This window comes from Lissotriton helveticus, chromosome 9 (assembly GCF_964261635.1).
Source record: "Lissotriton helveticus chromosome 9, aLisHel1.1, whole genome shotgun sequence".
Lineage (NCBI taxonomy): Eukaryota > Metazoa > Chordata > Amphibia > Caudata > Salamandridae > Lissotriton > Lissotriton helveticus.
The window spans coordinates 808461175-808475305 of record NC_136070.1 but is presented as its reverse complement, the minus strand read 5'-3'; the positions used below and the strand labels follow the sequence as shown (position 1 = coordinate 808475305).

Sequence of the window (14131 nt, the reverse complement as noted above, 5' to 3'; positions counted from 1 at the left end):
ATTGTGCACGCAGTAAGAGAATTGTTATTAATTCATTCATGCTTATGTTTAATTTGTAGTGACCCCCGACGAAGGGCACATGGCAGCCCGAAATGCATTGGGTATCTTTATATGAAACATTAAAGACTGCTTGCGATGAACTTTTTGCATCAATCATATTCTTTCTATAAGGCCTGGATAGGCACAGTTTGAATATAAGAAACTTGGAAATTGGCATACTATACTTCGAGTGTTGAATATCTGGATAAAACGGAGATAACAAAAAGTTGATTTAGAAGAGTTTAAACACGTTTAAAGCTTGGTATACTGTGGATTAAAGCTAAAAGTTGCTTAACGAATAAGGTGCACGCAAAAAGCGGCACGAAGCTGTGCATTTGGCTTCAGGGGCTTCACAGTCCCTCATCTCTCATAGTTTGTGTAACTAGTGGCAGCAGGGCATGCCTCCAGCCAATCTGCACGCAATCACGACGAAGGATGGATAAAAGTGAAGTTGCAGAAAAATATGTAGAAAAAAAGCGGTTAAACAAGGTGTGCATTCCCCCATCTCACCACAACGTTAATTTTCCAGGCATACGGTCGTAACAGCATCATGCTCCTAAGAGGGGATTCAGTCAAATTCAGCACCCACGCACGCCTTCAAATCCTCGATGTTCCCGCCCTAAATACCAGGGGATGCCCCGAATACCATCTGCATATTGATCACTTTTCAGCGCGGCTCAACAGCACCGGGCGCCGCCATCTTTTCACTCCGGTGCGCGGTAAATTTCCCCCGGCTCTCCAGACCTTATCGCAGCATTTCAGCGGACTCCGCTTTACACTCGATCAGGGCTCCGATGTCATGTAAGTCTTGAAGTGCGATTATTAATGGGTACCTGTTCAGAATTGAGGGTAGGCTGCCACTGTGGGTGTCCGGTCGTCCGTCGCTCGGGGAGTCGCCATCCTGTGTCGTACGCTTACTCCGCTTCTTGCCTTGACAGCTCGGATTTTAAGTGCCAGGAGGACTTTTAAAACGGTATCTGTTCAGCTCTTTTTGGTCCCACCGTCCTCCGGTAGCAGAATTTACTACCCGTTATCTAGGAGGTACTTCTTTATCGCAATTTCTCGCCGTTTCTTTAACCTGGCCGGCGGAGCTGACTCAAGAGGCAGCCATTCCGCTGTGCGCCCTCTAGCACCCCCCGCAAGCCTGCATGTTTCTACCTGTCCATGCTGCGACAAGCCCTTGGAACTGCGTCAACTTTCTGTTACCCCCCCTCTCCACCCCCCCGGGTATTTGCTTATGCTGCTTTTCTGATACTGGTGTTCTCTGTGGATCAAGCTATGGGGTGGGGGAAATTGGGAACATTGGATTTATTTTCTTGTTACTTTGATGACTGAGCACAAACTCTTTATTGAGGCAGTATTACTAGAGCATGGACACTGCACATATCTTTGCCTCCCATGCTTGGGGTGCATAATGTTGGATTATGGTACTATCATATCTGCTCTACATGTTGAAACGTTTCTTGTACTGGGCGAGAAAATATCTAGTATGCTAATGTACCACTGTCTCTTAATTCCCAATGAAAATGTCAATAAAATGTGTTAAAAAAAGGGTCACCCTGAAAACGGGACTCAAAGGGCTAGTCAGAAGGGTCCTGAGGAGAGCCTGGACTGCGTACCCCAAAACCAAAGTGTGGTGATGCCTGTGGTTAGAGAGGAGAGTGGGTCAAAAGGTGGATAGGTGGGAAGTCTGGTAAAGGAAGAGGAGGAGGAGACTGGGGTAAAGAATGAGTCAAAGGAGGTGGACAGGTTGCCTTATCATGTTTCCTCCTCCAAGTTTTGGCGCCGGTGGAGATGGCACGTCAATGGCTTCCTCGAAGGTAAGTTTGCACATTGGAGGAGCAGAGTCTTTCGGCTTTGGTGCAAACCGAGAGTGGTTTAGACCCATTTGTGGGTGAATGTGAATCCATTTCTGTTGAGTGCCCAATTCCTCCTGCAGACGCTGGAGGATTGACTGCTCCATGTCTCTGGAGCTGACGGAAGATGAAGCCTGGTGCGCTGAGCAATTCAGCTTCAATGATGAATTGGGTGCTGTCGGGCTCAGAGTGTGTCAGGTCGGAACCAGTTTTTGATGTCGGCGCAGAGCGCTTCGGGTCTAACGTTGGTGGCTGACTAAGCATCAGATGCAAAGCGAGCAGTTGGTGCCAACCATAGCCTTCAGGCAGTGGTGGACTGGAAGCCTAGTGTCTGGCTTCAGGGCTTGATACCCAGCCCTTCAAAGGCGGTGATCAGCCTCTTTGTGGTGTCATGGTGGCCGAGGGAGGGAGGTTTTACTCACCGCAGCAGTCTTTGGCGCTTGTCCCAGAGGGGGTGATGCTTTGTCGGCCTCCGCCTTGGAGATTGAATCCTCACAGGAATAGACTTGATCCTCCTTGGCGGATGTTGTTGGATGACATCCAGTTCGTCTAAGAGATATGATGTGTCCTCGCTTTGTCTGTGAGCCATGGATGTGGAAGCTCAACCATACTGGACATTTTTCTTGCTGTGAACGGCAAGGCAAGCTTCGCAGAAGTGGTTGTTGTGATTTGGAGATAGAAACAGGTTACACACCTCATGTAGGTCCTTCCATGGAAACTTCTTGCAACACTTTCGGCAGTTCCAAAATGGAGTTCTTTCCATCACAGGACATGCTCGTGGACCAAACTGTCTGGAAATGGCCCTGAGGGGTGATGCCCAAGTTGGGAGCCAAAGAAGTCTCGGGGGTTGAACTGAACAGAACATGGCAATTCGAGGCGAGAGAGGAAACGCGAAAAATACACAATGCTGATGAGTGGAAAGGATCCAAATGGGCCAGAAGAGAACACAAGGTGTTGACCCAGAGCTCACCGAAACACATCCAAACGCAACAGCAGAAAAACCATTCTAACAATGGAGTCGATGCACATGCACATATCCACTTATAGGCAGAGTCACTATACCACGGGACTCAAAGACTTCTTTGGGGATAAACAAGTTGCACACATCCGAACCCATCAATAGATGACAGGAATATGTACAGCATGTGTAGCTATAGCTACACATGACAAGGACATACTTGTCCATAATACTTAAGAAAAGGCATTCTATGATGTCTGCTATGCTCCACAGTACCACAGGCAAGGCCAAATTGCTTTGACAATGTTTGTTGCTTTTTTGTTCTCTACTTTAAATACACTTTGGCATGTTTCTGCTGTAGAAGTAAAGACAATATTTCTACCTATCCCACTTCACCAAAGAGACAGGCCTAGAAGCCGTCAATAGTTATTACTTCTGCTTCTCTTTATAAATGGGTATAGTTAAGTAACACAGTGGTGGGTCACTTCAGTTTGATGTATACATTTAAAGACCATAAACTCCTATAACCTCTGCAGATGCAGATTTTTTTTTTAACCCTAGAGAGATTTAAAACAAATACTTTAACAGTGCTTTGATTTGACCTGTGTGGTTCGGTGGGGGTCACGGGCGGTTCGGCCTCGCGCCTGGAGGCTCCCAGTGGATATCCTCCGTGACCAGGTAGGTAGGGCACATGTGGATAAGGCGATTGGGGACTATACTGATATCAATTGGGGGGGGGAGAACGTGTCATTGGCCACCAAGTGGGAGGCACTTAAGGCAGTGGTACTCGACGCCTGTATGGGGCTTACATATGGCGTCCGGAAGCTGCTCCTCCACGACCTTCAGAGGGAGGAGGACGCTCTCCTGCGGGCCCAATTGGTGGTCGACCCTAGTGGTCCCCAGCGGCGGGAGGAACAGGCGGCTCGTGCCTGGCTGCACGTTGTCCTTGATAGGTTGGACAAGTACACCCTGGGCCAATACCGGCAGCGTCTTATCGAGAGGGTGACACGTCGGGGAGGCTTCTGGCTTGGATCCTGAAACGGGAGCAGACACCCGAACGTATGGTCGCCCTTCGCGACCGGACGGGTGAAGTGGTTTTTTCAGAGCAGGCCCTCCTTGGCGCTCTCCAATCCCATTTGCAGCAAGTGTATCAGGCAGACCCAGCCGTTTCTGTCGATACCTATCTCCCCTATTTGCAGGGGCTGCCCATGCCGACCCTTTCGGACTCGGACCGTGACGACCTGGACTTGGGCCTGTCCCTGATTGAAATACAGGGGGCACTAGCCCGCTTGCCGCGTGCCAAATCACCAGGGAGTGATGGCTTCCCCCCGGAGTTCTATTATGAGTTCCGGGATAGGTTAGCTCCGCTCCTGTTGCAGGTCTATCTCGAGGCCTTCGAGAGTGAGATTCTTCCGCGGAGCATGGCTCAGGGAGAAATCTGTATGATACTTAAGCCAGGGGGGGAGAAACACGGCCCTTCCTCATACCGCCCTATTACTATGATCAACACGGACGTTAAAATACTGACCAAGCTGTTGGCAACCCGGCTGGCGCCCCACATGGAGCACTTAGTGCACCAAGACCAGTGCGGCTTTATTCCGGGTCGAAATACAGCGATGAACCTGAGAAGGTTAAACCACATACAGCACGAGGTGAGCGGTAGGGAAGAGCAGACAGTGTTGGTCTCCATAGATCTAGCCAAAGCATTCGACACGGTCGACTGGGGCTATCTGCAGGAGGTACTCCGTAAGATGGGCTTCGGACCCAACTTTGCTCGCTGGGTCGCGATCTTGTATAATTCCCCCTGTGCCCGAGTGAGCCTGGGAGGTGCGAGATCGGAGGAGTGGCAGCTGGGACGGGGAACGAGACAGGGTTGCCCCCTCTCGCCGCTGCTTTTTGCCCTGGCTATAGAGCCGTTCACGGTCAAGATCCGTACTGAGCTGCGGCAGTGGGGTATCATGGTAGGTGACACGTGTAATGTTCTGTTGCTCTACGCAGATGACGCGTTGTTTTACCTCTCAACTTCTAGAGAGGCCCTTCCGCGGCTGTTACATCTCCTGGACTCTTTTGGAGAGGCGTCGGGTTTGCGGCTCAATCGCAGTAAATCCCTTATTTTTCCGCTCTCTGGCTTAGATTCTGTACAGATGGAGGATTTACCGGATCTGGGGTTGAGATGGGAACGGACCAGCTTCCGATATTTGGGCAATCACGTGACCTCATCGGAGGATCAGTCCCTCGCTTGTAATGCGGATAGAGTGCTTGCTTCGCTGCGTCAATCGGTAACATTTTGGAACACATTTCCACTCTCACTAATGGGGCGGCTGGCCATAGCAAAAACGGTGATGCTGCCAAGAATGCTGTACATTCTCCAGAATTCGTTGTGCCCCCTCCCTCCGAGGGTTTTTAGAACCCTTAATACTCTGCTCACTTCCCTGCTGTGGGCGGGACAGCGTAGCAGAGTGGCCCTTAGCACCGTTGTGCGCTCCTTTGAGGAGGGGGGATTGGAGGCCCGCACTTCGACCTCTACTATTACGCGGCACAGCTCCTTCCGGCAGCCAGATGGTTTGCAGACACTGAAGTGTGGGAGACGCAATTGTTGGCAGGGCGGGCCACGGCGCAGGAGCTCCAGCTGGCCTTAATGCGGGGGTCGGGGGCACCGGCGGAGCTTCCATATGTGGTGCGGCACACGGCTAGCATGTGGCAACATTTCGTAGAGAGGGTCCTGCGCTTGGCGCCGTTTCACAGAGAGTTGCCAATTTGGATCTTGGCCCCTATGGTGGAACTGGAGAACCATATGTCCTTCCGTGAATGGAGGGTAGGGGGCTGGGAGCTGCTTGCGGACTTGTACCCCTCGGAGAGCTTCCTGACTTATGAGCAGGCGGAGGAATCTTTTGGCCTCGGCGGTGGGCAATTTCTTCAATCCCAGCGCCTGCGCTCCATTGTGCGATCGGTTTGGCCGCAGTGTCCAGAGACACCCCAAATGACCCACACACTTCATATCATATTGTCCTGTGGCAGGGGACGTAAATTGATTACTTTATTGTACGCGGCTATGAAACGTGATTCAGCCCCCCCCAGTCCCACCGTCATGGGCGGCCTGGGAGGAGGACCTGGGTACGTCCCTGGATCATGGTCAGTGGAAGCGTATAGGGGCCTTGACGAAGCGAGTGTCCTGCAATGCTCGCTTCAAGCTCATTCACTTCAATTTCCTTCATCGCACCTATCTTACCCCGAAAACGATGAGCCGTTACTCGACAGACAGGCGGGACAACTGCCCCAGGTGTGGCGCGGGGGGTGGGGGGGATTTCTACATATGGCCTGGGAATGTTCGCTGGTGGGGAGCTTCTGGGCGGGTGTCGTGGGTCGTATAGCGGCCACTACTGGTCTCCAAAATGATTTGTCCCCTTTACACTGAATGTTGGGATTGGTACCCAAGCCCAGGAAAAGGAAACTTCCGTACAAGTTCCTGCAGTTGATGCTAGTATTGGCTAGGTGTAGGGTCGCTATCACGTGGATGGGACAGAGGGCCCCTGAAACAGACACTTGGCTTAAAGATGTACGGGAGTGGGTACTTGCTGAGGAAACACACATGCAACACACCAGAAAAGACGACAAATTGCAAGATGACCTGTTGGCATGGCGTACCATGTGTATGGCAGGGTTTGGCACGGAGTCCCACTCTGATTCGGAGGGTACCAGTGGTGAGTTATTCTCTGCACCCGACTCAGGCCTAGAGGGGGATGGGGATGCAGACCTATGAGTGCTTGCCTGTGGAGTGCATGTCATTGGACCTGGCCTGAATTCCTCACGTTTTTCATAATGTGCTGATGAATACACTGCTCTGTCACATGGACTTCCTTGTTTGCAGATGTTGTCTTATTGCGTGGAGTGCCATAATGAGTCCATCGATCTGAGTAATACTGTTTTTAATGATGCCTATGTGGGGGGAGGGGGCCTTAAGTCTGTTGTATTTTACAAAAATTGGAAAAAAAAGTTTAAACCCCCCCCCAAAAAACAGTGCTTTGATTACTAGACATGAGTTTTCCTATGATACTGCTATAATCATAGGACATACTGCATAACAGAAGGGGCATGGTAGGCTTCCTCTCTTCAATGCACAAATACTCAAAGGTAGCTTTTTAGGCCTCGCGGTGCACTGCGCAGCAGTGCTTGCGCAGCGCGAGGCATTTTGGAGGTGAAAAACGGAAAATGTGAGCTGACTTAGGAATCGCACACGCTCGTGCGTGTGTGTTTACTTTTCAGCTCCCCCTTTGGCCTTTGCGTGCGTCTTATTGTAAAAGTCTGCACTCAATTGGCCAGATGCGCGCATAGCTCCTCCCACGGCCTATTGGTGTCTATTACGCGCACCAAGCACATAATAGACACCAACAGGCCGTGGGAGGAGCAATGACGTGCCCAGACACAGGTGTAACGGGCACGCCACCTTTTTTTCTTTATTTTTGGTATAAGTGCAGCACCCGCGCTTTACTTTTGATGTTATAAGTAAAGCGCTAGTGCCGCGATTATACCATAGGTAAAGAAATAGAAAAAAAATCTATTTCTTTACTTTTGGTATAATCGCGCCCCCGCGCTTTACTTTTAACATTAAAAGTAAAGCGTGGGTGCCGCGATTATACCAAAGGTAAAGAAATAGATTTTTTTTTCTATTTCTTTACCTGTGGTATAATCGCTGCACCCGCGCTTTACTTTTAGTGTTATAAGTAAAGCACTGGTGCCGTGATTATACCAAAAATAAAGGAATTGAAAAAAAAGCATTTACAATACAATAGGTCTTGCATTACTAAATGTTTGAGTTATTGGCATTACATTATTAATAGCAATGCTAATAGCTCAAACTTTTACTAATGCAAGGCCTATTGCATTGCAAATGCTTGTTTAAATTCCCGGGAATTAAAGAAAAAGGTTTCTGGGCAACTTCTCAATGGTAGAGACTTTTAATCTTTAAAAAAATACTACAGTTCTCCTCAACCAGGCCATGAAAAGCAAATTAAGAAATTATTCTGATTACCTTTGGTGCCTCTTCCAGATACTGCTTGCTACTGGACAGCTGTGTCAGAAGGTGAAAGCGGTTGTCCTGTAGCACATAGGTTCCCTAGGAAAAAAACACAAGACAATCTTGAAAACACACGGTCACAAAGCAACGTCCATTCAGTAGGTTCTTCCCAGCCCATTTTCAATTCTCTGCACTTATCTCACCAAGTAATTAGGCGAGGCGTTTTCCACTACAACTATAAGTGTACTAAAAATGTCCAGTAAAAAAAGGTCTGTGTTAGAAATGGGATCCCTGGCTGGCCAGGGCTTGCGCCAAAGTCAGTCAGTGACCACCACTCCTAAGTCAGGGCAAGGGAGCTACACGCCAAGATAACCCCTGCTCACCCTCTAGGTAACGTGGCGCGAGCAGCAAGGCTAAACTCGGAGGCGATGTGAGTTAAGTATTTGCGCACGCACCCCAGCAACAACACCCAAGGCCCACCACAAAGGAAACTTCACACAAGGTTACATATAAAAATAGCCTTTGTATTATACCAAAACACATTAGATAAAAAACACACACTTTACAATGTGCCAACAGGCACGGGAAGAATTTACAGGGGATATGTACAAGACAGGGCCACCTGGACCACTGTCAGGAATCAACACTTTTAGAAGTAACACTTTTAGAAATAGCACTTAGAATATAAAACATAGAATGTAAAATCACTGTAGCACAAAATAGCACACAACCAGTAACTACTGGTAACCAGGACCTCACTAGCACCACCTGTACTAGGAAGAAAAACAACCACCTAAGTATCACAATACCTGTAGGGGTATAAGCACATAACACATGACGCATAACATACATTCAGAGGTGTATCAAAGAACACATTTGCGCAAAAATCACCTTAGCAAGTAAATCACAAGTTTTGCAAAACTCACATTAGTCACCACCTGTGACTGTCCCTGGGCCAACTGGCCTTGTTGGGGCTAGGACGCCCTGTGTCCCAATGTCAGGGCCTAAACGTCGCAGGTGCCCACAAAGTGCTGGGCAACTGGTGGAAACAATGGTGGGACAACGTTGGAGCCTTCCAGGCTCTGCACAAACCAACTCCCAAGAGCCTCGCTGGACTCTAAAACAAATCTGGCACCTCGAGCCTCTCTCAGGGCTCTAAACACATAATGCCCCCTGAGCTCCTCTGGCCCTACAACCAACTGTAGTGTTGGAGTCTCCTCCGGACTCTGAGTAAACAGGTGGGGGGGGGGGGGCGGTGGAGTCCCTCTCGGGGAACTCGTGGACCAATAATGCCGCCTGGAGCCTCTCAGGGCTCAACAACAAATGGGGCGCCTGCCTTGAACCTCTCAGGCTCGTAATTACCAAAGGGTGCGCTGAGCCTTGGAGCCTCTGGGGCTCTAATTCAAGAAATGCCAACGCGTCGGACTGTAAAGGGGGAGCGGCCCGCTGCCTTCCGGGGCCGCTCCAGAAGTATGCACGGGCCCCCACGGTGCCTTCAAAGAGCACTGGGGCCCCCGCCTCGAGACGCGCTGGGTCCCTGCGGCGTCTCTCTGCTGCCGGGACTCTTCTCTCTGGTGCTCCGGGGCGGCGGCTGGACTGTTCTCTTTTCCCGGGGCTCTCCCTTCGCTCTGGAGACTCGAGACAGTCAATGCTTCCTGCTTCTCCCTCCTCTCCAGTCAGGTCCAGGGCCGGCAGCCAATCAGAGCGCGGCCCGGGGGATGTTGTCACGGGGTGTCCCGCAGTCCCGCCCCCGGCCTGCCTGACTTCCTGGTCGCGGCCGGGCTGCAACGGGGACAATTTCGCCAGGAAATGCCGGGTGGGCACCGGCTTTGAAGATAAGTAAAGCGCTCCCAAAGCGCTAGCAGGGAAATACCGCGCTCTCAAGCGCTAGGGAGGTAAATCCCACGGGCAATGCCGGGTGGGCACCGGCCTCTTGCAAAAGCGCTCCCAAGCGCTATAAAGGCAATGAAGCGCTCCCAGGCGCTAGGGGTAAGAGTACAGCGCTCCCATGCGCTAGGGGGTAAAGACAAAACTGGAGGCAGGCAGGGGGGGCAAGCCTGGGCCCAGAGCCAGCTCACTGGGTCTCCAGGCAGGGAGACACTCCAAGTGGCGGTCCTCCTGGCCACAGCGACAGCAGCAGCCCTCTCAGGATCCTGGAACAGAACAGTTTGTGTGGGGACACAGCCCCATTTTTATACACCACATTCCTTTGTCTTTGTCACAGGATGAGGGGAAGAACCAGTCCCAGCTGGTTGGTGAGCACCCTTGATGGGCTCAGCCCCTCACTCTATTCACTGGCAGGGCTAGGGTCATTAGACGCACCACAGGGGGCGGAGCCAGCATTATGTGGGGGAAAACCCAGCCTCATTCAGGACACAGGTGCACTCCTCCCCAGCCATCAGCATGCTAATCTCCACTCTCGCCACCGGGCAGACCCATCATGACTCATGGAGCCTGGCATCCCAGCCAGCTCCAGCCAATCACACGCCAGACACATTTTATACTAATATGCCAACTCCTAGAAGTGGCACTTCCACACACGACACAATCATGCCACATACATCATTGCGAAGCATTCAATCACACGAGTCCGCACATACCAGACTCGAGCCTGTACACCCCACGCATCAGGAACTACCAGGGACACATACATTCCCCATGCATTCCTATGGGAGGGCAGGCCTATCTCATCACATGCACTCAGAGTGCGCATGCACTTTCCACTGGGACACAGTGAAAGTGCGCAGAACCCAAAAATCAACATCACCAGGTCACCATTAAAAGCAAAAAGTTTAGGGGTGAACCTGCCAGAAGGGCCAAGTCCAACAGTCTGATTTGCAGTTCACTGGTGACTGAAGATCTTTCCATATTTTGAGGAAACTATAAATATGAAGAACGCACCCGCTCAATTCCTTCCCCACAGAGATAGTACCGAGGATGATATTCAGCTGGAGAATTATTCCCTATTAAGACTTGTCTCCAGAAATTGGAGGGTTTTCAATTACCATTAAATTCTAAATCAGGCCCAGAACACTATAAGGCCACCAATCTATTCCCCATTAGCAGTAAAATCTATTGCAGATATACAGTGTTTTCCTTCCTCCAAGAATTTACTTTTTAAGTTAATTGTATAGTAATAAATTTGCTGCACCCTCATCCTCTCCCAATTCAAAGGGTACTTAGATGGCGAATAATAATGCGTTTCACAACAAGAAAGAGTATATAAATCAACAAACTTGGAGAATATGTTATGGTTATGTTTTATTACTGAGTTAATTGTTATGGTATCCTTTATGTTAGGTTTATGGTTTTTGTTATGGCAATGTGTTGGTTAATGTTATGTTAACAGTTATATTATATTTATGGCTATGCTATGTTTATGTTATGGTTAATGTTATGTGTATGTAATGGGTAGGGTAGTATACTTTCATGTATAGTTAATTAAAAACATTACAAGTACATATAAAACATTTTAAAATATTATCCTGATATTACAATATAGCCATTAAAACATCTTGCATAAGAAAAACAGCAAAATAGTGCATTTTATGAAGTAGAACTTTGAGCCATCGAGGCACACACAATAATAATTTAGTACAATCAATTAAATAATACATCCAGTATAATAAGAATAGACCAAGGCCTATTCAAGTGGGAAATCCCTCCGTCAAGTAATAGTAAAAGTGCAAACGTGCTGTGCAAACACATTGCCATAAGATGCTTTTGTGTTACTTTATGGTGTGCTAAGTAAAGACGCTATTTTCCTGACGGGAGAATCTAAGGAGATTAAGAGGCATAATGTTTGTAGGGTGCTACAATCCTATGCCCATTAGTGTAGCTCTACTAAAAAGTTGAAATATAAGTAAGTACCAAAGTGTTCAAGTGTTGTGTGCCTGCTACGTCCAAGGAAAACCATTGACCTAACCTTGACTGGAAACACAAGTAAAAGAGTCCGATGCTAGATTTCTTCAGCTCCTTAGCAGCAAGGTTCAAGAATCTCACTGTCTTACATGCCAATTGCATTGAAGCTCGACCCAATAAAGGAATAACAGCTGGTCGACATGACCTGATTTGCAGAACTCTTAGAGATGGACGCAGGAGTCTCTGTATGTGTGTTAACAAAGCCAGGCAAACACACAGTAGATGAAGCAAAGATTCATTGTTTTGGCCACAGAACCGGCACTCTGAAGTGTTCCAGTGCTAGTGGGGCATAAGATCTTTCTATGTGAACACGCCCAGTCATATTAGCATGAGATCATGTTTCATGGCGTCTGAGAAGTGCGCAGATAGATATGGCTGGGAATTCCTTTTGCTTGCTGCGGTAGCCGTATCAATGAGAAATGAGGAAAGATATCGTAATACGTTTAAAAGTTTCATAATTCATGGTGGTAAGCAAGACCTCTTCTAATCGGAGGGCTGCAATTGAGTACTGCAGTGCTTTAAACACCGAGTTCTTTACATGAGCCTGCCTTTCTATTTACCCCCTACCCTAGTGTGCCAGCAAACTAACTTCGGCTGCTCTCGTCCTCCAGCAGAATTCTACCAGTGCACCCTGCTTGGTTGGGCCCTGGTGAAGCATACCAAACTCAAGTCTGATTTGGGATTGCGAAACATATAGCCGAATCGCAAACAGTTTTTTTTAAAGAGGATTGACTGTAAGATGGTTAAGGTTGTAGCGTCTTTCCCTCTAAGCAATTCGGAGCAGTAAGACAAAGGAGGCATGAATTTGGACCCACGACCTGCAGAAGATGAAACGCCGAGTTATTTCATGTCTTGTGTTTCAAGGTTTTAAATGCAAACAGCAGGTTATTAGCAATGTCTTCTCCGGACTGTAGATGCAGTTTGTATATCAAATGGGAATCTAGATGGACAATGAGATCCTTATCGGTCTTGACCACTTACAAAACGTTGCCGTCAGCCCGCGAGGTACATTTCGGCTGCATGTTGCTACCTCGACATCTGAAGCAAAGAACCTTAATTTTGCTGTTAATTCAGGGTCAATCTCAGATTGTTGGTGTATGCCCAATAATTGATCTATCAAACGCGGCAACCCAATTGGGGTTTCACTGAGGAGGAAAATATTGTTGGCATGTTGCAGGCTTCTAATTTGTGCCGTGCCCATTCTAGGTGTATCTCCCTGCACTAGGGCTAGGTATCTGTCGAGGTTGGCCATGAAGATATTAAACAGGGTGCAAGTACGCACCCGTTTTAAGCCCATGTTCGTATAGCTTGTTTTAGTGGTTCTTCAGCAGTCCCCTATCTTAATTTGAACCCATGTGTTGGAATATAGGTTGATTATTTCCTCCAGCAGTTTCGCTGGTATACCCCAACTTGCCATTTTTTCCCACATTAGGGCCTTCTGAACTTTGTTGAAGGCGGCTTTGAGGTCAATGAAACAGGAATACAGCTTGCAGGATTTGGCAGTTGATGGTTCCGTCAAGAGGCTAACAGCCAACAAGTTTGTTAGAGTGCTAATTCCTGCCCTGAAGCCAGTCTTCAGGGCAGTGTTTATGTTTGAGCGGTAGACCTAGTCCTTCAAGTCAAAGAGCAAATTTCATGCTTAGATCTTGGCTTCTACGTCTATTAAGGTGATTAGTCTATTGTGGGATGGGTTTGAGCATTCCCCGGTTTGTGGGTAGGCTCAAAGATACTGCCACACCTGGATTCCGGGATAGTGTTTGATACCATGGCATAATTGGAAAGAGGACTTAGATGTGAGGATCAGAACTAGGCATCCTTTTTGAATAATGCGTTTTGGAAGGCCATTGGGCCCTGGGGCCTCCTCTGACTGGAGCTCTTTTAATATTTGGGCTACAGTTTGTCACTAATCAGTAGGTAATCCGCCTCTGGCAGAAACTGGCTTTGTTACTTCTCCCAGCTAAACATGACTGACTCTGCATGTGGTAATGGAGGAGGCGGGGGGTAATGGAGGAGGCGGGGGCTAGATTATAGGCTGTGGCATGTGTGTTGATCAGGCCGCTTCTGTCATTTCGGCGTTGTGATGCCGATTCCGCCCAATGGCCAGTTTGCTTAGAATAATTTGGAACTAGTTTGCTTACTTGTATGTAGTAGTTTGATCCAAAGGGCCATACTGCAATTATGTATCGCCCCCTAGATTGTTTGTTTGTAGCTTTGTTTCATTTTGGTGATTTTTGGACAGTACAACCTGATTGGGTTGATCACCTCACAAACAGGTGCTCCTGAGCTCTCTATTGAGCTATTTCTTCATAGTGCATGTTGGACATTGCCCTTCTAAGGGGATTT

At 48.5% G+C, this 14131-nt stretch overlaps 1 protein-coding gene across 2 annotated transcripts in view; it reads right to left on the bottom strand.

Annotated features, from left to right (window-relative positions):
• Positions 1-14131, bottom strand: part of TRAPPC6A (trafficking protein particle complex subunit 6A) — a 603570-nt gene that overhangs the window by 158271 nt on the left and 431168 nt on the right. For both annotated transcript variants that reach the window (XM_078660938.1, XM_078660939.1), the window contains one exon: positions 7883-7966. In XM_078660938.1, the coding sequence (XP_078517064.1) occupies positions 7883-7966 (84 nt within the window). The remainder of the gene's footprint in view (positions 1-7882; positions 7967-14131) is intronic.